The following is a 25,491-nucleotide window of genomic DNA, read 5'->3' as shown; positions in this document are numbered from 1 at the left end:
TTCTACTTAAGATGCTGGAGAAATAGCAAAATGAGGCAGAAACCCCCTGACCTTCGGGTGAGACAAGGCTGATGAGAGAACATCAAAAATAATAAATATTTTAGGTAATGGTAAATACCTTGACTGTGTAAGGTGAGGTGAGTATAGGAGGATGCTGAGAGGGGAGAGAAGACATTTGAGATTGGAGTCATTCTGGAGGAAAAAGACTTTCTAAGTAAGTGGTAATGACCATTACATGTTCCAAACAGATGAACATGCTGAGACCATGGGCTGGCACCAAAAGCAAAGATGTAGAGGGATCAGGGAGCAGATTCCACATGGACATCTATGAATAGGGGCATTGAATCTAAGGCAGATGCCATTTCAGGACACAGCATGTATGTGAACATAATCACTTAGCTTGTCATGCTTGAAAACATACTAAAGGAGGCCAGAGCAAAAGTATAGGTATAACAGAAGGATATTACAAAAATCAGATAAGAGTGAGCAATGGTTGAGACTAGGATAATAGAGAAGATGTGATCACATTCTGGGTATCTTTTCAAATTATAATCAGTTGGATTCATATCATGCCCCTTTGGCAAGCAAGTACTCAAGGAAGAAGAGAAGGATGACTGCATGGGTTTATGCAGACCAACCAGAGCTGTTGACCTAAGATAAAGGAGGACATATAGTTTATATGTGTTTGTTTCTTGGTTTGGATTGTTTTTGGTTAGTTTGATTATATGCAGAGTAAACACTTATTTTAGAGATGCTGAGTTCAGAATGAACATAAATTACAAAGGAGGATGTCATCTAGTTAGCTGAATCCATGAGTGGTGATGTCAGGAGAGATCTCTGGACAGGAACTAAAAAACATGGACAACCCTCATGAAAAGGTGACATTTAAAATCATGACTTACATGAAATCACCAAGACAGAGGGTTTAGACAAAAAGTAAAGAGGTGGAATGCCCAACCATGGATCCTTACATCAGTAACAGTGTAGAGAGCAAGAAGAGCAAAGCAGAGTAAGGAGGTGAAATGAGGCTGTTTGGGGGGATGGCTGCGATAGGAAAGTGTTCACTCTGCAAGCATGAGGACCTGCAGCACGCACATACAATCTGGCCCTGTTGGCACACTAGGAAAGCAATGTGTTGAAAGCCAAGTAGAAGAGGCACATCTAGATGGTGAGTGGGTTCTGATTAGGAGAATCAAGCCTGATGAAAGAAGATATGAGGGGAGTCTGGAACTCCTGGTCCTTCCAAGAGCATTCTCCATGGATCAGTGTGACAACAGTTTGATTGGAAGACTTTGAGAAGCATAGCAGGACAGAGATTGGACTTAGTGTGAGATATGCTGCTTTAAATAGAAGGGGTTAATATTCTTGAACTCCAAGGTCTCTAGACCCTCTTGAAGCAAACTCCAATTCTTCCAAGAAAGTATCATTTTTTTTTTTTTGAGAAAACATCAACATTGAAAATCAACATGGTGTATCCCGTGAGACTCAAAATACCACAAGCAGTCCATTTTCCTGAGCCTATTAACTATCTCTAGCCTTCAGTGATGAAGAGGTGGAGCACAGGTCAAGGGAGGGGTCGTGCTCAAGCTTTAAAGTCATGACTTCTTAAAATGAAAATCCAATCCATGCAGATCAGGGTTCATGCCAGTCTACCTCCCTAAGACTTACAGATACTCTCTGTGGGCCTGTAATAATACCAGGTTGATAAGTTCAAGATAAAAAAAATATACAGGGAAAATGTAACTTGCCTTTCCTCTTCCCCTGCTTGGACAATAGAGACTAATAATGTCTTTAAAAATGAGGTTCAAGAGTAGATTTCTGCAAGGCTACTCTGGGGGACTGAGCCTCACTTTGGGAAGGGAACTCCCTAGCTGTGCAATTTGTCTTTAATGCATCTAAGGATGAGGTCTTCATTCACTATGTGAGAAGGGAGCCACAAACTTGATAGGGTCAAGAGGAGAATGCACTTTGTTGGGTTAAATTAGAAATGGGAAGGACCCATTGACATATTTTCATGGATAAGGATTGGAAATTTACAGACAAAGCTCTATGGATGAATGCATGAGAGTGTGCCTGTATGTGTGTATATGAGGTGTGAATGTATGTGTGAGTATGTGTATTAAGACCCTTGTTTTTTCCACTAAGCAAGGGTGAGAGCAATCAGCACAATTAGACTACAGATTTGAACTTCTAAGTGTTTTTCTCCAGTATCAGTAACCAGGACTACTTGAGAAACAGTTTATTCCAGGAGAAATTCAGATGACTGTGTAATATCTTACTGTGCATCAAAAAAATAAGAAATGTTCTAAAGACTATCAAAGCCAACTGGAAGAGGCTCCTCTGACACACTGGAGAAGCAAAACAAACAGAATACAATGAGATCCTTGAGTCTTACTGAAACAAATAGTAAGTTTATAGTTTGATGAAGACGTGGAATGAAAATGTTGCAAAAATATCTTCCCATAAAGTGACTTATCAATTATAAAGCAAAAAGGTGTCACTTTATGATGAAGTAATGTGACAGACAACATTACGCAACAAGAGTGATCATACAGGTATAATATGAACAGTGTGAGTTCTAAGACACCTCTTGCTGAGGAACTTGAACATAAGTATTAGGCAACAAAACACCATGACAGTAATCTTCAAATGAACCAGCTTCAGGAAAGACCTAGGGAAATGTTCTAGACAGAAAAGGATCAAAGACTCAAAACCTCAATGTCACGCTTAAACTTAATTCTTTTGCTATAAACAGCACATGGAAGTTAACCAACAAAACCTGGAGGCACCTGAGTTTCAGATGGTAAAATTGAGCCAGTGTTGACTTTCTGATTCATGATTGTATTTGAAGGCACAGAGAAGGCCCCTGCTTGTAGGAAACACACAGTAGAGTGTCTGAAGAACATGAGCATATTTGGTTACCAATGCACTCCCAGTAGTTTATGGATTAAAAGAAAAACCTCTTTTGTACAATAAATATAAATAGGAGATAATTTCAAAGTAAAGTGAGATAATGTGTTTGGGAAAGAATCATTATCTTCATTCTCAAACACACAAGAATTGATCTTGAAGGAGCTTTTCCTGTAAGTGAGCTGTTCAATTCTTATGATAATGGAGTAGCAGGGAAGACAAGTGGCTTCTCCCCTAACAGCAGAACACTGAATGGCCACTTTTTCTTTTGTTCATGAGGACAAGATTAAATGAAAAGGAGGAGGAGAGAGTGAAGCATAAATTTACACAAAAGGACAGGGTGAGAAAAGTTTTAGGATCTGTATCAAGTTTGCCACAACCTGGTAGCAGCAATCAGCTCGATGTAACAGAAGCATCAATATGCTTTCATGATATTGGCAATTCTTTATCTCCTAAACAAAAGTACTTAGAAACTAGGCATTATTCAAATTAAATGATCCATACCTCATGCTATCTAACATCATTTCCTCCCAGTTTCCAATACATTCAACCAGTCTCATTTTTTACAACAGAGAAGATAAATGCTATTCTGTTCTCTGGGAACAACTAAGACAGATACGAATTAATCACAACTTGAATGGGAATCCATTTGCTACTCCAACTGTGATACACTTTTCATCACTTATAAATAAAATTTTCCAATGTAATATGTTAGATCAATCCCTGAGCAGTCTATTGTAATATATAATATTACATGCGTTTTTATTCAATGCCTCTCTGCATGTGTATGTAGAGTCATTAATCCCAACACCGAAACTATGATTTGTAAGCAACAGCATGTTATTGATGTCCAGCAGGATTCATTCATGCCTACTTTGTTTCCCCTACATAAAGATCACCATATTGACTGAATTATAAAAAGAGACTGCTTTTCCTTCAGCCTTCTCAATATAATCCCCATGAGTTTAATCCAATAATCAGAAGAAAAAGTTGGAACTAGAAAACAAAATAGTATCAATTACTAACATTTCCCATTCTTGATTCAGGCTTGTCTTATCTGAAGCTCATAAAGTAGTTTAATCTTTTCCATCATCTCAGGGAACAGAGATCCTGGAAAATTCTAGTCATTCCCCAGTAACTAAAAACTGGGATTTTCTTTAACTATCTGGATGGGGAAGGCGGCTCTTAAGAAGTTGATCCAATTCTAAACTTATGTCTCAAACTACTAGTAAATACAAAGAAACAATGCCATATTTTCTTCAAATACATCTGGTTGCTTGGCCACACTGCTGTTATTTGAAACCATTTTGAGTTTGTACCAACAAATCTATATTTAATGAATCTAAAATGTATTTATGCACTAAACACTCTTTTCTGCACTTGACTTAGGATAAAGACAATACTATGGGAGAGAACCTGGCTGAAAAAACTGGGAAGAAATAGAATGCAACTGCCTTCTACAAGCCACACCATAAAACCATCACATGATGGGAAATGGGAATGCATCATAAGGACAAGCTGTGACTTATACATATACCATGTGTCTAAAATCCACTCATTAGTTATGAAGTTCTGAAGGAGAGATTTCCTGACTTAGGCTTGAATGGTGGCAACCTGTGTTCTACTCAGAATAGAAGGAGTCCATATCAGTAGAAGGGATAACAGGGAGTACCAAGAAAGCATCACAACTGTGAAAATAAATGCACTGTTTCATCCTTCAACTTCACCTGTATCTCAGTTGGAATTTGTGTTGCTGTGATAAAACACCAAATGCAACATGAAGAGGGAAGGATTTATTTCAGTTTATGGCTTGTAGTCCATCATCCAGGGAATTGAGGGTAGGAACCTGGAAGCAAAAAGTGGAACAGAGGCCATGGAATGAGTACCGCTTGTAGCTTATTCCCTCGGGCTTGCTCAACCCACTTTCTTGTTCTACCCAAGACTACCTGCCTCATGGGTGGCTCAGTCTTTAGTGGGCTAGGCCCTCCTCTATCAATAATTAAATCCAGAGAATGTCCTACAGACTTACCTATGGGCCAATTTGGTGTGTGTTCGGGGAGTCATTATATCAACTGAGGTTCCCTCTTCTCAAATGACTTTAGCTTGTGTCAAGTTGAGAAACCTAGCTAGCATGACTGCCATTTGTCAACTTGACACACAAACATACCACTGTTCAACTATGACCTTACTCATTTGTCCCCAAGATGTCATATTAGTAGTAATATCATAATATAAAACATCCAACTTTAAAAAGTTCCACAGACTTCAAAACTGTTTTAAAACTCAAAGTTCCAAGCATCTCTAAAATTCCAAAGTCTCCGTAAAATTCCAAACTGCCAGCTCAAACAAAACAAAACAAACAAAGAAACAAACAAAACAAAAACACCTTATTTCAGAAAAGGGAAGTCAGGACACATTTATAACAGATTAAAGCAAAACCAAAGTGCAACAACATAAAAAGCTCAGTGTGAACATGATTTTCATGGTTTCCTGGGTTCCAATGGCTCCATGTCCTCTTCTGCCATTGACATCACACACAGCCCATTTAATAGGTTCTGGCAACCTCTACTCAACAAATGCAGCCACCCCATGGCACTGACACCTCCAAAATACTGCTGCAAGTGGGCTGCACCTTCACCAGCAGGACTCAAGGACTCAGTCTCTGTTACATAGTGGCAAGCCTCATCTTTTCTCCATGATCTCTTTAGTCTGGAGGTTCTACTGTAACTGGAGCTGAACCTTCACCAGTGGCCTCTCATAAGATATAACTGCTCTCCATAACCTCTTGATACCTTCCCAACCAGTAAAACCTGAGAAACTCTTATACATTGGTAAGTTGTGCAGCCAGCTTGAGGTACAACCCTCTGGACCACCACTTCTGTGTGCTGAACCTCAAGAGACACTTTCCAGGAAAATTTCCCTTAAAGATGCCAGTCTGTTCTTAATCACAGCTGATTTCCCAGCCTCAGCTGACCAGAATAAATTGTACTAGCAAAGCAAAATTTCCACTTTAGTTGCTATTAATTCAAAATATTGAACAGCCACAGAGTCTTTAAGGGACTCTGAAACTCTCCTCTAAAAATTTCACAAGTCAGGCCTCTATTGTCTATACTGCTCTATACATTTAATGTTTTCAGTTTCCACAATAGTTCATGAAGCTCTCAGCACCCAATAGCTCTTCCATTCCTAAGTTCAAAAGCCACCACAGTCCTCCCAAAAATATATGGTCAGGTCTGCCTCAGCAATACCTTCCTCCTGGTATAAATTTCTATCTTAGTTAAGGTTTCTCTTACTGTCACAAAAGAGCATGACCAAAAGCAACTTGTAGAGGAAAGGATTGTTTGATCTTACATTTCCAAATCACAGTATGTCCTCAAAGTCAGAGTCAGAACTCAAGGAAGGAACTTGACAGCAGGAAATCAAGCAGCAGACATGGAAGAAATGAATTACTGGCTTGCTCCCCATGGTTTTCTCAACCCGACTACTATGCCACCCAAGATCAACTGCTCACATATAGTGCTGCCCCAAGTGACCTGGGCCCTCCCACATCAATTAAAAAAAAAAAAAAAAAGATGTCCCACAGGTCATTTTACTATGGGAGTGTTCTCAGTTGAGTTTCCCTCTTCCCAAATAATATCAGCTTGTGTCAAGTGCACAAAAAAAAAAAAAAAAAAAAAAAAAAAAAAAAACTATTCCACACAACCTGATAATTGCTAAATATTATTCTGGGATGAAACATTTATTTGTGGTTTAAAAAAAAAAAAAAACTCATTGTTGTGCATGAAAACTGAGCCTAGAACAATCACCAGGCTTTTGTTCATGTATTTGATCCAACCCAACTCTTTGCTCATCTCTTCCTAATCATAATTTGGCTCCTCACATAGTTTTGAATTCAAGGAGAGAATGATCTAGTCCATCTCTGTGGATTTGAGATGACTGGTCTTTCTGCCAGCTATAAAACTTGCTGAAATATAATTCAGCATTTGAGTCTGTGCACTGAGTCAATTCCCCGAGGGCAGATACTCATTTGTGCTGCTAAATTGAGTGTGTAAGTTCAAAGGGGCTGACAGTGAATCTCTAGAAAATGGAAAACTAAATCCACAAAGATGATGATGGTGGGTGGTTAGTAAACCCTATGACCACTCACTACACACCTTCTCAGCGCTATGAGATGAGACAATGCTTCATATATTTTAGCTTATTGAATCATCACAGCCTTCTAATAAACTAATTGCTATAAGTATCCCCGTTTTGTAAAAGAATAAGCCATGTCCCATAGGGCTACAGAAATTTACAAAAGCTCACTTTGAGAAATGAGATTCAGGACTAAGTCTATCTGAATATACAGCCAAATTTCTTAAATAGTTAAAAGTACTCTGTGGGTAAGAATGAACTCTATCTTCTTCTGGTCACACTGCTGAGCATGGGCAGTGTGAACTCTAGCTATCCTATGCCACGAAATTTCCACCCGGTTCTGCAGCCACCTCAGAGTCCTCAAATAAACACACAAGACTTATATTAATTATGAAACTCCTGGCCGTTGGCTAGAACTTCTTATTGGCTATCTCTGTCTTAATTACTAACCCATTTCTATCAATCCATGTATTGCCATGTGGTTTATCTGGTACTGCCCAGCATGGTGTAACTCCACCAGCATGGTGTAACTCCACCAGCAGCCTACATAGTGATGGGCTCTGCCTACACTTCCCAGAATCCTCATCTCCTAGACCTGCCTATCATGCTGCCCTATTGGCCACAGAGTTTTATTCATCAACCAATAAGATAAACCACTCCCCCATCATCATACCTACTCACCAACAAACAACCATTGCATAGTTTTCATAAATACACTGAGAGAGTAGTGGTCCACCCTCACCCTGAGTGGGAAGAGCAATCCCTGTCCTGAACCACCAGTTGGCTTCAGGTGCCAATAGTGGTAACTTGCTTGACTTCTCTCTCTCCCTTCACATCCTGTTACCTTTGATCTCTTATATATCACTATCTCTCTAATACTTCCCTAACATAACCTCCTGTCCCAGTTTTCCCCATGTCTGAAGCCACTATAAAACTCTTTAGTTCTACACTCATTCCACATTGCTCTGATTTCTGTAAACCTCTTCAGGATGAAATCTCATTCATGAATCCAGTGACCATTATGCCACCTAGTAATGCCATTTCATTGTTCAAATTCCTTCAGCATGACCTCCACCACCCTGTGCCTTCATTTCTCAGAGTGACTGGTTGCTGGCCTCAAAATATACTTGGGCCTGCTTATAAACTCCAAGATGACAGCATATTATGCACAGAGTACATACATACATACGCCCTCTGACAAAATACTTTCTGTATGTAACCCTGGTAGATCCACTTAGGTTTTGTGGAACCATTAAATGGGTATATGACCTTTTCCCAAAGGCCATGGTTATGTGCCATCATAGCTGTATTCATCATACATCTTCTAATCAACCCTCCATCTTACCACACAAGCATAATTAATTTATAAGACTCCACCCTCAGACTATTACCTCCCTTCAAATCAAGACCTATTCCATTGGTAATTGACACAGTGTTTGCCCTGAACAAAAACGTGCCAGATGAAGAGTGGATGAAGATGTATGAACCTAGTATATTATGGACACAAGAATCCATACAGCTTCCTTAAGCCTTGGTTGTGTGATAGAAGGAAAGTCTGCCAAGCTCCCTAGGTCTTAGTGTCTCTATGTGGAATGGAAATCATAAAATCTACCCTATGATGTTGGGACATCTAAACAAAAGTATATGAAATATTCAAAGTTTCAGCACTATATAACACATCCAAATTATAAATATCATTATGTCCCTGAAGACCCAATGAAAAACATTCATTGTTCTTGAAAGTTTTTACACACATGTTCTGAATCATCCATAAAGACACTGCTGTGTCACATCTTTATCCAACAAGAATTGGATCCAGGATTTCAGGATCCAGGATCTCTGTGGATAGCAAAACCATGGATGCTCTTGTCCTTGATCTAAGAATTACAAACAAACAAAAAAAACAACAAAAACAAATAAACAAACAAAAAATATCCAGGCAGCCTACAAATACACTTCCATATATTCTTGGTTACTTACAATAATGAATATATAAATAATATAAATGTTATGCAAGGCAGAGTCATTATTTAAAGAAAAATGACAAGAAAATAGTATATATGTGCTCAGTACGTGGAATGTGATTTCACCTGTTTACTGTCCACGATTGGCTGAAACTCCAAAGTAGAATCCAAAAGTAAGATGGGTCTCCTGCATTTGGTAATTCTTATACTCTAAGAAGATGGTTTAGAAGGCTCAGTCTTTTCCATATTTTAGCCAAGAAGACAATCACTTCAGGGGTAAATGCTTCCGGATAAAATGATTTTACCAAGCTTTGTTCTGTGCTAGAAACTAATGGCTTCCATTTACACCAATCTTACTGCCCACTGCAGCCTTACACTGTGGTCATTCCTCATACCTCCCTGTGGCACAAACGCCACGAGGAGATGGCAGCATGCCCACATGAAGCACACTGGGAGATAGCAGAGGGCGGAGGCAGGGAGACAGGTGGTGATCTTAAATTAGAAACTGGGTCTTAAAGGGGTCAGAAAGAAGGTGACATCCTAGAAAAAGTGTGTCCTCTGTCGCCACAAAATGGAAAGCTAAACTGGTTACCACATGTTTGTGTACATGTGTGTATGTGAGCATGTGTATGAGCACGTGGGTGATAACATGCCCTTCCATTTTGTATTTGGTGCTAGTTAAGAACAAGGAACAACTAAAAAATTGACAAGAGAAGGGGATAGGTAAATGAGGGGTGAAAGTGATAGTAATTGTATCTAATTGGAGTTTTGAGGTGGCAGTACATGCGCTCTAACGGAAGTTTTAAGGTGGCAGTGCATGAACTATATTGGAAGTTTTAAGGTGGTAGTTAGTACATAAATAAGCTCTAATGAAAGTTTTAAGGTGACATTATATGTGCTTTAATGGGAGTTTTAACTAGATTTACAACGGAAAAAATCTTCAGAGTTTGAACAAACCAAAAATAAAAAAAGGTTAATACTGTAATGGGGTAATGAGTTTGTGTGCGACTTTTAAAAATTATTTCCCCACTCCTTTTACAGTGTTGTCCTATGAGCCAATGGTAGAAGGAAGGAGAGAACCAACTTAGTAAGTTGTCCTCTGTCTTCCACATGGGTGGGCGCGCGCGCGCGCACACACACACACACACACACACACACACACACACACACACACACACAATTCTTAATTGTAAAAATAAAATTGTTAGAGAAGATTTTGTGTCTCCCTTGTAAGTGACTTTTAGAAAAAAACACTCCCTGACTCCCTGGGCAGCAGGGGGCTCCAGGTGCCAGGAGCCTGACACAGCAGTAAAAACTGGGGCTAACTTGGATATAGGGTAGCTGGCTGTTCCATCTTGCCCTCGGTGAGCCCTTTCTTTGCTGCTTCTGCTTCTTTGGGCAGACCACGCCACCCCCAAGAGCCCCTGTAAAGTTCTTGGGGGTAGGGAGGAACAGGGAGTGGCTGGAGGTCTAGCTGGGGAGCCAAGCACCTTTGACCTGGCGTTCTCCTGACGCCATCATGCTCTTATGCGCCTACCTCTTGCAGGGGATCAGCGCCTTCCTCTCGTCCAGCACCCGCACGCGCTGGTTGAGCCCATCGTAGGACAGCAGGGCGCGGCTGTTGTGCCCGCTGCTCTGCTGGTACAGAACCTGGCGTCCCTCCCACTGCTGGGGCGCCTCGCACGGCTGCGGGGTCCCCTGTGAGTGCGCTGTCCCCAGGCCGCACAGGCCGCAAAGCGCCCAGACCCAGAGGCCACCCAACAGCCAGGCGCCCTGAGGTCGCTGGACCACCCGGCAGGGAGCGTGTGCTCGTATCGCCATCCGCAGCCCCGGAGTCAGCTGAGCCAAAGAGGTCGCCCGAACCTCGGAGTGAGCGTGAGCGTGCTGCGCTTTCTCTCCGCGCTGGGCGGAAGGTGAACTCCGGAATGCAGAGCTGGGACGCGCTGGCCTCTCCCGGTTTTCTGTACTGAGGTTTAAGACCCTGGCTTGGGAAAGCCGCGTGAATCGCCTGGGAGCCTTTTTTGCCCTGGCGGTTGCTTACTAAAGCTTATTTTCACTGCTCTCTGCTGCCAACAGGAAACGCAGCGGCAGTGATGCCACCTAGCATCCTGCAGGGCACCGCGATTTCAAGGGTTTGGGGCGGCGAGGAGGGAATGTGCTGAAAAGGGACACATTTCTCCAAGAAATGTAGCATTCAACCCGCAAACCTTCACTGGGGCGATTTTAAGGGATCCAGGAAAAGCAGAAGTGCAGCACTTTCCCTGGCTGTTGTACTTGTTTCTTGGCAAAATTTCGACTTGTGTTTGTTTCCTAAAACAAATTTAACGTGTCATGATGAGTCCTGAAGAAATACGGTTGTGGTCTCTGGGAAATTCTCAGTCTCAGGCCTTTTACAATGCCTCGAAGTCACAATTCAGTGAAACTTCTCTCTCTGTCCATACATGGCAAAGCTTCAAGTCTGGAGGTTTATGTGTCTTAGGGTTTACATCTTTGTGAATAAGTTTGGATTATATTTAAGACATGTTAGGATTAATATTATGCAATCAAGACAAGATGAAGCAGTTTACTCTTAAAGACCCTTGCTTTGCAATTTTATTTACATTTGTATTTAATCGCAAACATGAAAAACAATGAGCCAGTAGGAAGTGGTTGAGGGTGTTCCTTAGTGGGGGGCAAGAGAACAATAGGTTCAGAACTGGAGTTCAAGCATTAGAAGGGCATTCTGGAGCCCCATCACTTAGGGCCTTAAAATCTGTTAAGGGTTTCTGTTATTAGTATTGAGGACTGTGGGAGCCACCAGCCCAGAAAAGGACGATGGGAGGAGCATCCTAGGGGACATGCCTTAGAAAGCTTGCTCAGGTGCCACAGGAAAAATATGCAGGTCCAAACAGAGTGGCAAGGAGCAGGGGAAGAGGCTGCTATATGTAATACATGACACAGAATCTAGCTGACTTAAGGAAATAGGGATGGGTAGTGTGGGAGACAGTTTGGAAATAAAGAGCAAGATTTCAGCCCTAAGTTTCAAAAGTGCCAAGGGTGGATTAGAGTGGAGAGTTAAGAGTGAGAGGGCTGAGGGCACAATGCTGGAGAGCAGCAGGCATTTAGGAGGAGAGAGAAGTGAGCACAGAGAGACCAAAATGGAGTCACTCAGAGAAGCACTTAGCTAGGGGACAATGGCTTTAGTGCTAAAGCTAGGATCACTGACATTTTAGAGAGCAGAAAGAACATTTAGAAAGCTTTCTGAGTCCTTCCATGTCTGTCTGTATCACACAGTCTGTAAAATACAAGGGACAGACCAGAGTGGGCCTGATAGGGTTACAAACAGCATTGAAGACAGCTTCCCCCAGGCTGAGGGGTGAACTTGGGGTGAGCACTACCCTTCAGCCCCAAATACCTGTCTTAACATTGCCGTTTGCTTGTTTTCTTTCAGTGTTGGGATGAACCTAGGGCTGCCTCCATCCATGCTAGGTCAGTGTTCTACCTCTGAACTATATTCCTAGCCCTCTCTTTATTAAAGAATAAGAAATCAGAGAGTATCAGGGGAGTCCATGAAACTTTGAAGTGAGGTGGTGAGGGGCCTGAGTAGTTAAATATGCAACAAGTTCAAATTGGTTGCCTAAGAGGGAGCCTTCTCCAAGATTGCCCTCCCCTGACAGCTCACAGGAAAGTGGATGGAAGTTTTGCTCTCTCTCTTGTTCCCATTAGGAAGTTAATCTGAAAAAAAAAATCTTTGTTGCTCAGTAAGGGGTTTAGACTTGGGTTTCACGACTGGAAAAGGCTTGAGATGTCATTTTGGCCACCCAGTCTGCTTGATGTTTTCTTGGCTTGGTTTGGCATCTTTGGAAGTTGAGACCTTGTCTGCAGGAAAGCAGAATGCCTATTTCAGACAGCCTAGAGGCACTCTGGGCAGCTTCCAAATAGTATCAGAACTCTTGGGTGAATTATTTTCTTGAAAGTGCTTGTCCCCATACTTTACCCAATAAAGAGGACAAGAGCAGTTGTGTTTTGTTTTGTTCCATTTTGCCCAGCCTTATTGTCTCAGCTTTGGAGAGGCAAAGGAGCTTCCTTAAACCTGGATTTCAAGTTCAACCATAGCTTTAACGATTAATGTTCAGACAACATGTTTTCTTACTGTTAGTGATGACAGCAAATTTACACCAAAAGCCTTGCCACCTGGTTGCCAGATATTTGATATGAACTTGTTCAGCAACACCTCTCTTCTGGGAATAGTGAGTACAGTGTTGATTCTGTTGCCTCTTTCTTGTGCAAAAAAAGAGGAAAAGTAAACATGTGCACTTGCTTTCCAAAGCTAGTGGATTCTTAAGGAAAAAAAAAAAAACATAGTCTGCAATTTATCAAAGACCACCAGGCTGTTGTTGCATTGGGGAAATCTTTCAAAATGTGTTGTCTCAAGTTGTTTTCTCCTGGTTTCCACTCATGGTGGGCTCAGGAATTAGTATTTTGAGAAAGGAAGCAAGCAGAGAAACTTCTCCAACCAAAGATGCTCCTGCACCCCTGGCAGTTCTAAGTTCCTGGAACAGGCACAGACCAAATGCCTGGTAAAATCTGAGCCAGAACTAAGCCCAGTGGCCACAAAACAACATTAGTAGCAACAACAACAGCAGCAAACCCCATACAACCCAACCAGAGCAGGTTGGGGGAGGCTTATATAAACTGCCCTGCCAGTTTTGTTGCTGGTTCCCACACCTACTTTGCTGGGCTGGACTTTCTAGTGTCTCACTAAACGGCACCTCTCTTGCCCCCTACCGGAAAGAAAAAGCAAATGTCTCCACATTAAAGGGTCACGTAGCTCCAACTCTATACTTAGGGAAACTTTAAAGCCAGCTGAGCAAAGAGTGTTTTTCTCTCTTCAAAGTCTTCCCTGTACCGTCTTGTATCAAGTATCCTAAATGACGGAATGTAAAATGTTCCTTTTCTTGATCTGAAGAAAAAAGGACTAGCCATCCTAAAAAGGGAAGGACTTTGGGGGAATGCAGGATTGAAGACCTTGACTGCTCAGCGGCAGAGATGATGTCACCACTTCTGCACAAGAGGCTGGGGGGTGGAGCAGCAGATCTGGGAGCCGACTCTGCGCTGGCAGCTGCCAAGGCTGCTGAGCCCACGTCAGGGGACGAGTCTGGATAAATAGGGTCCCGCAATGGCCGTGTCCGGCTATGCTCCGAGCTGCGGGGTCCGAGACTGGAGCTTCCTGAGCAAGTTGGAGCTCTGGAAGCTGAGTGCTGGCGTTGCTGGTGCTCTGTGCGCCCAGGGGCGATCTGCTGCCAGACCCCAGAACTCCCCATCAGTGCGTACTGGCAGAAAAGCTCACCGGCTGCTGCTCCTAGGTGAAGAGATAGGAAGAGCAGGGAGACTGGAAGAGAAAGGCGCTTCCTGCCAACAGCAGCTCCGGAGGACAGTGCCATGCTCCTCTCCATCCTTGTAACTTTGTGCCTGTGGCTGCGCCTGGCGCTGGGCGTGCGCGGCGCGCCTTGTGAGGCTGTGCGCATACCCATGTGCCGGCACATGCCCTGGAACATCACTAGGATGCCCAATCACCTGCACCACAGCACGCAGGAGAACGCCATCCTGGCCATCGAGCAGTACGAGGAACTGGTGGATGTGAACTGCAGCTCGGTACTGCGCTTCTTTCTCTGCGCCATGTATGCACCCATCTGTACGCTGGAGTTCCTACACGACCCCATCAAGCCCTGCAAGTCTGTGTGCCAGCAAGCACGCGATGACTGCGAGCCCCTCATGAAGATGTACAACCACAGCTGGCCAGAGAGCCTGGCCTGCGACGAGCTGCCGGTCTATGACCGTGGAGTGTGCATCTCGCCTGAAGCCATAGTCACTGATCTTCCAGAAGGTAAGACAAAGAGGAGGTGCCCTGGGAAAACAAGGGAGTTCAGGGGCTGGCCAACATATCACGTGAGAACCAGGTGGCCTCTTGTACAGCTGACCAGCTCCTGTTCTGTCACAGTTCTCTGAGCCTTGAGGGAGGGTGGAATGCAGGAAAGATTACCTCACAGGGATTTCTCAAGGCATGGAAATACATCAGTGCTCCTTAAAGGACTCAGGAATAAATTTGCTTAGGGGTAAACCATTCCAATGTTTTTATTTAAGGTAGATAGCAGAAACAAAAGCCACAGCAAACCGATATTACTGTGGGTGTGGGTCAGTGTTAAGCCCGTGTCCATTGCCTTAGCTAATGCTTCAATCTATGGTGGTTAAAACACTCTCAGTGCTGACTGCAAGTTCTTTCTTAAAGTACAATAGTGATTCTCATTCTCCTGCCAGGAGTAAAGTTAATAAATGTAGTCCTCCTGGAACTCAGATGAACTCCATTCTGTTCCTATGTTGTGGTCACTGAGCCCAGTATGTGGCATGTTGGCTACTCTGACCACTGTGTCACTTCCCGCTTTTCTCTTTCCTAATATTTTACTGCTTTTGTTGGAAGGAGCATTCTGAATTCACTTCTTGAAATGAAACCTGAGAACAGCATTGCATTATTTCACCGAGGTTTCTCCTAAGTTATATCATCAACTACTTAAAGAGACCGGTTCCATGATGTGACTCAAGGGGACTGGTGTGATTTGTGAGCCCTGCTTTAAACTTGTTTCTTACTAAGAATATTGGGGAAAAAATTAAATTAGACAATTGTTTAAATCCCATAACTGCCTGGAAGTTATGCTTAATTTTGGTAGTGCAGCTTCAGACTTGTTTCTCTGCATGGCAGTAAGAGGTGGCAATGTGGAAATAGTCTGTTTATTCTGATTGGAGAACTGCTACACGTTAATTTGGAGCAAGAGTATCAGGATGGCTAGGATGGGTGTGGGTATGAGATTGATCCAGGTTGGTGTCATGGGTGTTCGCTCACATCAAGTTTTGTTTGAGTAAGCAAATTCTTGGCTCACAGACTTATTTCTGAAGCCTGAATGTCACAAGAATCTGAATGAGGGGATCCAGTCATCAACTACACAGCATGGCCCTGTTTGTGTTTCAGATGTGAAGTGGATAGACATAACACCAGATATGATGATGCAGGAAAGACCCTTTGATGCTGACTGTAAACGCCTGAGCCCTGGTGAGATATCCTCAGATGCCCCTTGCTTTGTGCCCAGAGCGATGTCTTTCCTCCACTTCCCATGTGCTTTATGTCTCTTTTAGATCGGTGCAAGTGCAAAAAGGTGAAGCCAACTTTGGCAACATACCTGAGCAAAAACTACAGCTATGGTAAGTCTTTTGAAATCATTTGCTTTTGGCACTTGGCACACCAAAGCACTGAAATTACATCAGACTGATGTTGTAGTCAAGGAAAGGGAGATGATGGATTTTGTTGCTGTTATTGTTGTTAATTATAAGGTTTCTGGAACTCTCAACAATAACCATGAAGCTTCTTACTTTTCTGGGTAAATCAAAGAAAAAACAAAATAAATTTCTCATACAAGTTTCAGTGAAAACTACTGTGTAGAAAGTGGCAGAGGGCCATTGTTCTCTTTCTCAGTTATCTTACTACAGGAAGGATGAGAGGGTTCAGACCAGGGTTTAATTATCTGAAGACCACATGATGAAGACCTGACCAAGGATCTTTTTCCTCATTAACAGCTAGAGATGTTTAACCCTACTCTCTTTTACTTGAAAAAACCATTTAGTACTTCCTCCAAAGGAAAATCAAATCAGTCATGGTATTTTAAAAGTTGTAAATGTTTTTAATTCCACTATTATAAATTGAACTTAAATTAAATTGTGTTCTTTTAACATATGTGCTTGAGATCTGATGCAATTCAATTGCTTGCACCAGCACATATATGCATCCACCCACACATGACACATAAACAGACACACACACACAAGAAAAAATAAAACAAATCAAGTCTCCACTTGGGCTACTTCATGTTATTGCATTTCTTAAATTATTTCTCCTAAAATAACAAAAACAAAATAGTAACAAGAAAAGTATAATTTATCAACTTGGTTTTCATATTTTACCTGAAATTATTTATCAGTAAGAAGCTGTATGTTATCTATCACTTAAGAAAGTGGGAGATATAGAACTCTAGAAAATTAACCTGCAGTTCAGCTGTCATATTTGAGAGGCACAAATAACCAATATGAACAACTCAACAACAGAAATTTTGATTTTCTTCTGAGAAGCTTTCTTTCTTGAAATGTGTTCCTTGTAAGTATTGTCTTATTCTTATCTGTTTTATTCCTTGTCTGCCAACATCCAGCCCGAGTCTAACCTGAGGCTATCTAACCCCTGCTACCATTATCTTCCAGACGCTATGCTTTGGAGGCACCTTGGCAATGAATTGCTCAGTTGATACGTGTTTGGCTCCTCCTCAGGCCAGCTTTCTAGGATGTAATCCAAAACATACCTGTTGAGATAATTAGCAACTCCACTACAAGTGCTAAATAGCAAGGGTACAAAGAATCTGAAACTTAATACTTGATCAAAGGTGGTGACCCAAACATCCACCTGTAATAACAACCTCATCTCTCTCACCCCGGGCCATTACTGCCAGTTGGTGAAATGAATGAACTGAAAACAGCAGCTTTCAGAGAGTACTTGCATTTGGAAAATATTAACATTAGGTCTCAGGCTGTCTAAATATTCAGAAATGAGTTCAGCCTGGACTACAGGAGGATGTTTGGTGGTTAGATAAAGCCAGCATTCTGTGGGGACCTGGCTGTTATGGCTGATGGCCATTCTCCAACTCATAAAAGGGAATGTAGAAACAGATAAAAATGAAGTTTGGTTGACCTGTAAGTCCAGGCTAATACTGGCCTTCTAATTCCCTTTTTATTTTGAGATATGATTCATGAATTTTAAAACAATGTTGAAAAAATAGGATGTTTTGCATTTAGCAGTGTGGGCTTTCTGTCTGCACTTGGGGTGCTTGGACATGACCGTAATTATAGGAGTAATGCTGTAAGAGAAACTCTGGATTTGGCCCGAAAACACTGTCTCTAGTTCTCCCAAAGGCTTCAATAATGCACTTACTTGAGTTTTAAATTACAGTTATTCATGCCAAAATCAAAGCAATCCAGAGGAGTGGTTGCAATGAAGTAACAACAGTGGTGGATGTAAAAGAGATCTTCAAGTCTTCCTCACCCATACCTCGAACACAAGTTCCCCTCATCACAAATTCCTCCTGCCAGTGTCCGCATATCCTGCCCCATCAAGATGTCCTCATCATGTGTTATGAGTGGCGTTCAAGGTAGGATCCAAGGAGCAGAAGAATTGCATGTGGAGCATGCATCACTTAGCAATCATGGTTTTTTAATTATTATTACTATTATTATTATTATTTTACTTTATATATCAATCCCAGTTCCCTCTCCCTCCCTCCTTCCCTTCCTCCCTCTTATCCTCTCTCCCCCTTCACATGCACCGTGACCACCCTCCCCTCCCATCCCCCACACCCATTCCACATGTAGGGCTATGCCACCCAGATGGGGAGATGGGGGCTGATCTCCAAAACATACAAAGAACTCAAGGAACTAGCCAACAAAACACCAAATAACTCTATTAAAAAATGGGGTACAGAACTGAAGAAAGAATTCTCAATAGAGGAAATCAAAAAGGCTGAAAGACACTTAAGAAAGTGTTCAACATCCTTAGCTATCAGGGAAATGCAAATCAAAACAACTTTGAGATACCATCTTACTCCTGCCAGAATGGCTAAAATTAGAAACACCAATGACAACTTCTGCTGGAGAGGATGTGGAGAAAGGGGAACACTCCTCCACTGCTGGTGGGAGTGCAAACTCGTACAGCCATTTTGGAGATCAGTATGGTGGTTCCTCAGGAAAATGGGAATTAGTTTACCACAGGACCCGGCAACCCCCCTCTTAGGCATATACCCAAATGATCCACATTCATGCAACATAGACATGTGCTCAATTATGTTCATAGAGCATTATTTGTAATAGCAAGAACTTGGAAGCAATTGTGGTTTTAAAGAACAAAGCAATGCCAGTTGTCATTGAAAAAATATTTTAGTACTCCCAAAGTCCTTTTGTGCACCAGGGATACATCCTGATTCTACTATCAGAGACCCCTTAGACTGCCAGGCCTTCCAACTGAGACCCATTTAAATGATCCCTCCAGGATGGCATCACCCTACATGTGGAGTGGGGAGGGGGGAATGGGATGGGAGGGTGGCCATGGGGCATGGGAGGGTGGAAGAGAAGGAGGGAGGGACAGAGAGGAAACTGGGATCGATATGTAAAATAAGACAAATAAATAAATAAAAAGTTTTAAAAAGGAAAAAGCAAAAAAAATATTTTAGTAGATGCTATATTTCCTAAAGATAAGTTTATTCATTTTCTGAATATTCTATATTTCCAGTTAATAGAATGAGGGAAATATAGAAATATATTTAGAATCTTTAAAAATCTATTTCAGAATTCATCAGGTGAATTAAATTACATCAGTAAGTAAATTATATTGAGTAAGAGCAGTCGTTTTTAAGTCTTATCAGTCTCAGCATTAAGAGGTCTGAGTTTTAAAATACCATCCAATAGCTTAGAGTCTAACTAGTAGCCACCTTACACTAAAGTTCTGCATGTTTCCCTAATGTGTACTTTGAAGTGCCTTTCATAGGACGTTGCAAACATACAAATAGACACAGAAACTTCAAGATGTCTCTGAATCTGAAAACATAATGTCAAATTAAGTAACTACAAAGCAAAGCATAATTGAACAAATTCACACAAACCTCTTCTCACTTCTTTCCTTAGCTATTTGTTCATACATCAGTACATTTCTCAGAGCGTAGAGTTGAACTTTTGGGCTCACATTTTAGGACAGACCCCATAACTTGCAGTAATTTTATCTTGAAAAATCACACTTTTATACAATAAGCCCCCCCCCTTACAATTCTCTGGCATGCATGCTTATTTGTTGCTTCTTGATAAAGCCTAAGACTCCATCCCTCTAAACTTAAAAAGCAAATGCATCTTTGAAAATGTCATCATTTCAATGCCTAGCTGTGTATTCAATCAGTTGTTGATACCTCTCCCGTAGTGCTGCACGTTCTTAGCTTTCAAGCCATCCTTCCACTTACAACTGTCTCTCTCAAGATACGTTCAGTGCTTCTGGACTCATCTCTTCATTATGTTTACATGTGCTGTAACAAAGCAGGGTTCATTTGGGGACATACTAGGCTATTAGTCATTCAATTTTTTTTTCTGGGCAGACAAGTGGATTATAGACTTATCCAATGCAACTATTTTTGGATGACAGGGATTCATGTAAAATTTTTTAAAGTAATTAGATATCTATCTTGAAGAGACACAAAACTGACATAAAGCTACTCATTTTGAGACTATGTAGTTCAAGAACATATACATAGATAAAGCAAAATAAATACTTTTCCTTTATTTTATTTACTCCAGTGCCAAGGATTGTACCTAGGGCCTTGAGTGCTCAATGAGTCAAGCTGTCTATTGTGTATTTAAGCCTTCAGCCCTCACATTATTTTTATTTTAAGACAATGTCATACAGATGGACCTTGAACTCATCCAGTTGCCCAAGCAGACCTCAGGATTGCAACTTTCCTCATCAGTCTCTGTTCCAAATGTCAGGAGTTATAGGCATGTGAAAAGCAGATCCAACTAAGGGAAATATTCTTGAAAATAATTAAAACAAATAAAAGAATATTTTATTATGGAAATGTGATAAAACAATAGCATATGAGTATATTAATTACAAATACATTTATTTGTAGAAATATTTTTTTCACTGTATTAAGAAACAAATTTAAAATGGATTAATTTGGTCAACATTTTAAAACTATGATCAAAAAGGACAAAATTAGATGATTAGAAATATGATGCATGAAATAGAAGGTGCTTTATAAGTACAAAACCAATGTAAGAATTTGCCAGGGAAAATGTCAGTGTACATTTTAATTGGATGATATTATGTGTACAACAGTCACAAAAACCAATAGAAAAGGGTATGCCTCTGTAATGGATATCATGAAGATGGAGATATTGTTTTCTAAAAAATTGCCATTTAGAGTATTAAGAACACAATAATAAATGTATGCTTAAATCTATGTAGAAAATTTCCCTAAGTACAAATAGTAAGTACATTAAAATTTACCTTTGTAGTTCTGAAGCTCAAATAAACAGAAGATTCTACTTTTAATTAGTGTTTTAGTGTTAGTGAATTAGATGAAAATGGGGCTAGTTTTTAAATGATCGGTACTCTATTAAAAATCTTTTTAAAAGATTTATTTATTTTTGCTTTATGTGTGTGGCTGTTTTGCTGCATGCATGTCTGTGTACCTTATGTGTGCCATTCCCACAGAGTGCATTATTACGCCCTTTGGTACTGGACTTAACTGTTGGTTGTTGGCCTCTGTGTTGTACTGGGAACCAGACTCAAATCCTCTGCAAGAGCACCCAGTTCTCTTAACCATTGCACCACCTAGCAAAACATAAAAACAAAAGGCCCTTTTGGCCCAGTATTCTAATTTCATAATCCATCTAAAGGAAAACAGTATCCCAGTGCACACTAGCTGTGCAAGGATATGCAACACACTAGGAGTAATGTTACATAAACAAATACAGAATGCAGATCAACTAAGTGGATATCCATGTTGTGCTATAAATAGTTTATAGCTTATTTTGTGGTATCTAATCATCCCAGATACCAAATATAACATTGAAAAGAAATGTAAAGTATGATTTATATATGGAGTGTAATCAGAAAAACATATAGGAGCAAGAAAAATCCATAAATTATCAATAATAGATACATAGTTATGGGGATAAGAGTTATCTAAAAACAAGTATGATTTTCTATATTGGAAAATATTTTACTTTTGTAATCAAAATGTAATTGCCAAGAAATTTATGTTTTTTTTTCCCCCCTAGGATGATGCTTCTTGAAAACTGTTTAGTTGAAAAATGGAGAGATCAACTTAGTCGAAGGTCCATAGTAAGTATAATTAACAAAATGGAGGGCATGGGTAGAAATGACTGTAAGAAAATTCTACAAATTGGGTATTGTCCCACAATGTCTTCTCAAGTTCTCACAAGGGCCAGTAATGGTGAGAGCACCTATCTTTAGAATGTACAGTTGAGAATAACACCTAGTTTACTTGGAATTGTTATGAGAAACTGTAAGGAGTAAGGTTTTTCTGCTCGCTGCTGGTCTGGTCCCGCCGCCACGCCAGCCCCAAATAATGCACAGAGACTCTGTATTTGATATAATTCTGTTGGCCCGTTACTTGTTTCTTATTGGCTAGCTCTGTCTTAAGTATTAACCCATTTCTGTTAATCTAATATTTCCACGTGGTTTTCTTACCAGAGAGCAGGGGCCAGCGGTTCTGTTCTCTCCAGACTCTCCATCTTGACTCCTCTTTACTACTTCCTCTTTCCTCCTTGTCTCCTAGTCCCGCCTATCTTCCTTTCCTATTGGCCAATAGTGCTTTATTCATTAACCAGTATGAGAAACATATTTACATGATGGCATCTCCCATCAAGAAACCATTACTCAACTTCATAGTTAATGCGGTTATATGCAAATATAAGGTGCCAGTTATTTCCAGTTAAATTAGGCATTTTCTTTCTTTATTGTACTATAACTTAGTTAATACAGTAAACAGTATAAAAATTCAGTGTTCATTGGGGTTAAAATAAACATATAACTGCAGGCATGCAAATACTTGTAAAACTAACCATATTATGCTGCATTTAAAATAATGTAAGCTATGTCTCTAAATAAGCAAAAACAAAAGAAATTCATTTGTGGTCAAATGCATAATTTTAATGGTGATATCATTATCACATTGACAATTATGTTAGAGCTAAAATATTCCCCCCACCCTGGATGAAAATCATCTGCAATTAAAAATGTTAATTTGTTTAGAATTTTTAAAGCACCCTTGATCCTCAAAATAAATTTAGACATATTGAGGAGAATTTATATTTTAGTTTCAAAAAAATAAATCACTCCTGTCTAGTTTTTCAGTTTGGATGAATAAAAATTTTTAGGCAAGACAAAGGAATATACAAAGAATTAGCTTAAGGAGAAAACAGCTGAATACTGAGCACGCCTATAAAATAGAACCAAATACCATTGTGTCAGGCATGTGTTAAAACTCCCATCAGCGACTTGGGAGCTACTTGGCAAGTGTATTCACTGTAAAGACACACAATATTTTGGCAGAATTGCATTTCTGGTTCCCAAGACAAAATTATAATTGAAAAGTCAATGAAGAAAGGAATTCAACCGCTAATCTCCATACTCCACACATAAGTGTACATACACACTAAAATAATAATTAAATAAAAATATAAATAAATAAGCAAATACATATGTAAATACAAACATGCATACATCATACCACAACTTTTGCTCTCAGGGAAAGCAAAAGAAAGATGACATTCCACAGTGGTCTGGGCACTTGGGTCACAGCAGATCCCCTTGGTCTGCTTCTCTGTGTCTCATGATTTGTTTTTTGTTAGTTAGTTAGTTAGTTAATTTTTTTTACCTGCAGACAATTTAAAAAAAAACATAACAATACAATAAGACAAATGTTTATTATAGTAAATAAATGCAATAATTTTATTCTTGATATCATCACATTTTACTGTGCCTATCATACTGTTAAACTTTACCATAGGTATATATATATATATATATAACAAAAGCCACAACATCTATATTGTGCATGGTCAGCATTGTGCACATGGGGTCTTGGAAGAAACTGTAAAGAAGGGGGAACTACTAGTTTTATTTTCCTTTGGGTATAGGTAATTATTTCAATGTAGTAAATTGCTGGCTTTGCAGGGAGATTACACAGATTCTTGCTTTTAGTGATAGCAACACTACTTTAGAATGCTTTGTTGTGTAGAGATGCTGTATTCTGAGGCAGAACATCCGAAGCAACACTGTGACAGGCCTGATCTCTACAAATAGTCGGAGGAATGAATTCTGACAAGAACTTTTAGCTGCTCTATGGACTCTGCAAAAAACCTCTGTGTGCTTGTTTACTGGTTGTGACAAGGGTGCCCAGATGATCCTGTGAGCTTCAAAGAAATGAGTTGAGTATTTAGACTTTGCATATGGAGCTCTTTCCAGTCACTGGATATTCATAAGTGCCCAACATTGGGAGCCTAAGGTAATCGCCGCGATATTTCAGGGGAACTGCACTAATGTGAAACCTCCAGGGCTAGTTCTTGCATCAGTTGAACAGCATAAAAGGGTGGCATGTATTTGATAGTTACATTTGCATTGCCTCCCAGCAGTGGGAAGAGAGGCTCCGTGAACAGCAGAAGACAGTTCGAGACAAGAAGCAAACAGCCAGCCGCACCAGTCGCAGTAACCCCCCCAAGCCAAAGGGAAAGCCACCCGTTCCCAAAACTGCCAGCCCTAAGAAGAATGTCAAAGCAAGAAGTGCCCCCAAAAAACCAAACCCAAAGAGAAGTACAAGCTAATTTCTTCCTGAAATGGAGCCACACATACAGGGTAATAAGGTACTGCCCAGGACAGCCTACAGGAGGCCGCACACCACTTGCCGTGAGGACTCACTGCAGTTCTCTTCATAGACACACCTTGCAGCACTTTTTAAAATGATAGCTTCAGCTTTCCTCTTTAAGCATACAGCCCTGTTGGTGATTGGTCCTCTGGTGTGGAAGGTGTAAAAGGGAAAGCTGGCATACAGGTTTTTGCATTCAGAGTGACATGTACACATGCTCTGTGTGACCTTCATGGGGCAGGAAATGTGCTTCTATTTTGAGAGTTTGACCTAATATGTACATTGTAAAGCTCACATACTATGTCAAACAAAATACCTTTTTGACAAAAAAAAAAAATATTTTATTTCCTTTGACTTCTGTTAGGGAGTTGGTGATCTATTAATTATGTGACTGAAATATGCATTTGACAAAGGCAGGAGAATGATACTTAAAAGATCTTCATGTGTTTGATGTCTGCAGAAAGATTTTTCTGATGAGTAGAGTCTTGAAAAATTTAGAGATATGGGAAATAGTAATGTTTGTTTGTCAGACTTTCAGCTCTGTCTTTAGCTAGAAACTGAAAACTAGGCTAACAATGACAAATAAAAACGGAGAGGCAGACTGACAATGGCTGTGTTCTTATCATCCAGTTGCCACACCATGCTGAAGATGCTCTGATAAAAATGCTTTGCACCATTGACCTATGAACCACACCACAAAGAGTATGCTTCTTTTACCCTTTATGACTCTGGCACAAAGTAGCAGGTTAACCCAACAGGAGAGCTGGGCACTCATCTCATGCCAGGGACATCTTAGCACAAATAGCGCAGGATATTCTCTGTGAACTTACAGGTCCTCACAGCCATGTTTGTGGCCCTGTCGTGGCTGTGATTCCCAACCTGGTTCATATTGTGCTATGCCATAGACACTATACTCACTGTTTAGTTGATACAGGGAACAGAGGCCACCTAGCTACCCACTAAACAATATTTTATCATTGTCC

At 40.6% G+C, this 25,491-nt stretch overlaps 2 protein-coding genes across 2 annotated transcripts in view; one reads left to right on the top strand and one right to left on the bottom strand.

Moving 5' to 3' along the window:
* Positions 1-10,844, bottom strand: part of Epdr1 (ependymin related 1) — a 30,426-nt gene extending 19,582 nt beyond the window's left edge. The window contains exon 1 of the mRNA XM_051194669.1: positions 10,546-10,844. Within this exon, the coding sequence (XP_051050626.1) occupies positions 10,546-10,829 (284 nt within the window). The 5' untranslated portion in view covers positions 10,830-10,844. The remainder of the gene's footprint in view (positions 1-10,545) is intronic.
* A 3,534-nt stretch (positions 10,845-14,378) lies between these two features.
* Positions 14,379-24,607, top strand: Sfrp4 (secreted frizzled related protein 4). The gene is made up of 6 exons (XM_051194672.1): positions 14,379-14,874; positions 16,012-16,092; positions 16,176-16,241; positions 18,031-18,229; positions 21,900-21,963; positions 24,276-24,607. The coding sequence occupies exons 1-6, from the start codon at positions 14,430-14,432 to the stop codon at positions 24,465-24,467; spliced, it is 1,047 nt and encodes a 348-aa protein (XP_051050629.1). The 5' UTR covers positions 14,379-14,429; the 3' UTR covers positions 24,468-24,607.
* Positions 24,608-25,491: the final 884 nt, after the last annotated feature.

This window comes from Phodopus roborovskii, unplaced genomic scaffold, assembly GCF_943737965.1.
Source record: "Phodopus roborovskii unplaced genomic scaffold, PHOROB, whole genome shotgun sequence".
Classification (NCBI taxonomy): domain Eukaryota; kingdom Metazoa; phylum Chordata; class Mammalia; order Rodentia; family Cricetidae; genus Phodopus; species Phodopus roborovskii.
Note: the sequence above shows the minus strand (reverse complement) of the source record. Positions and strands in the feature narration are given on the sequence as shown.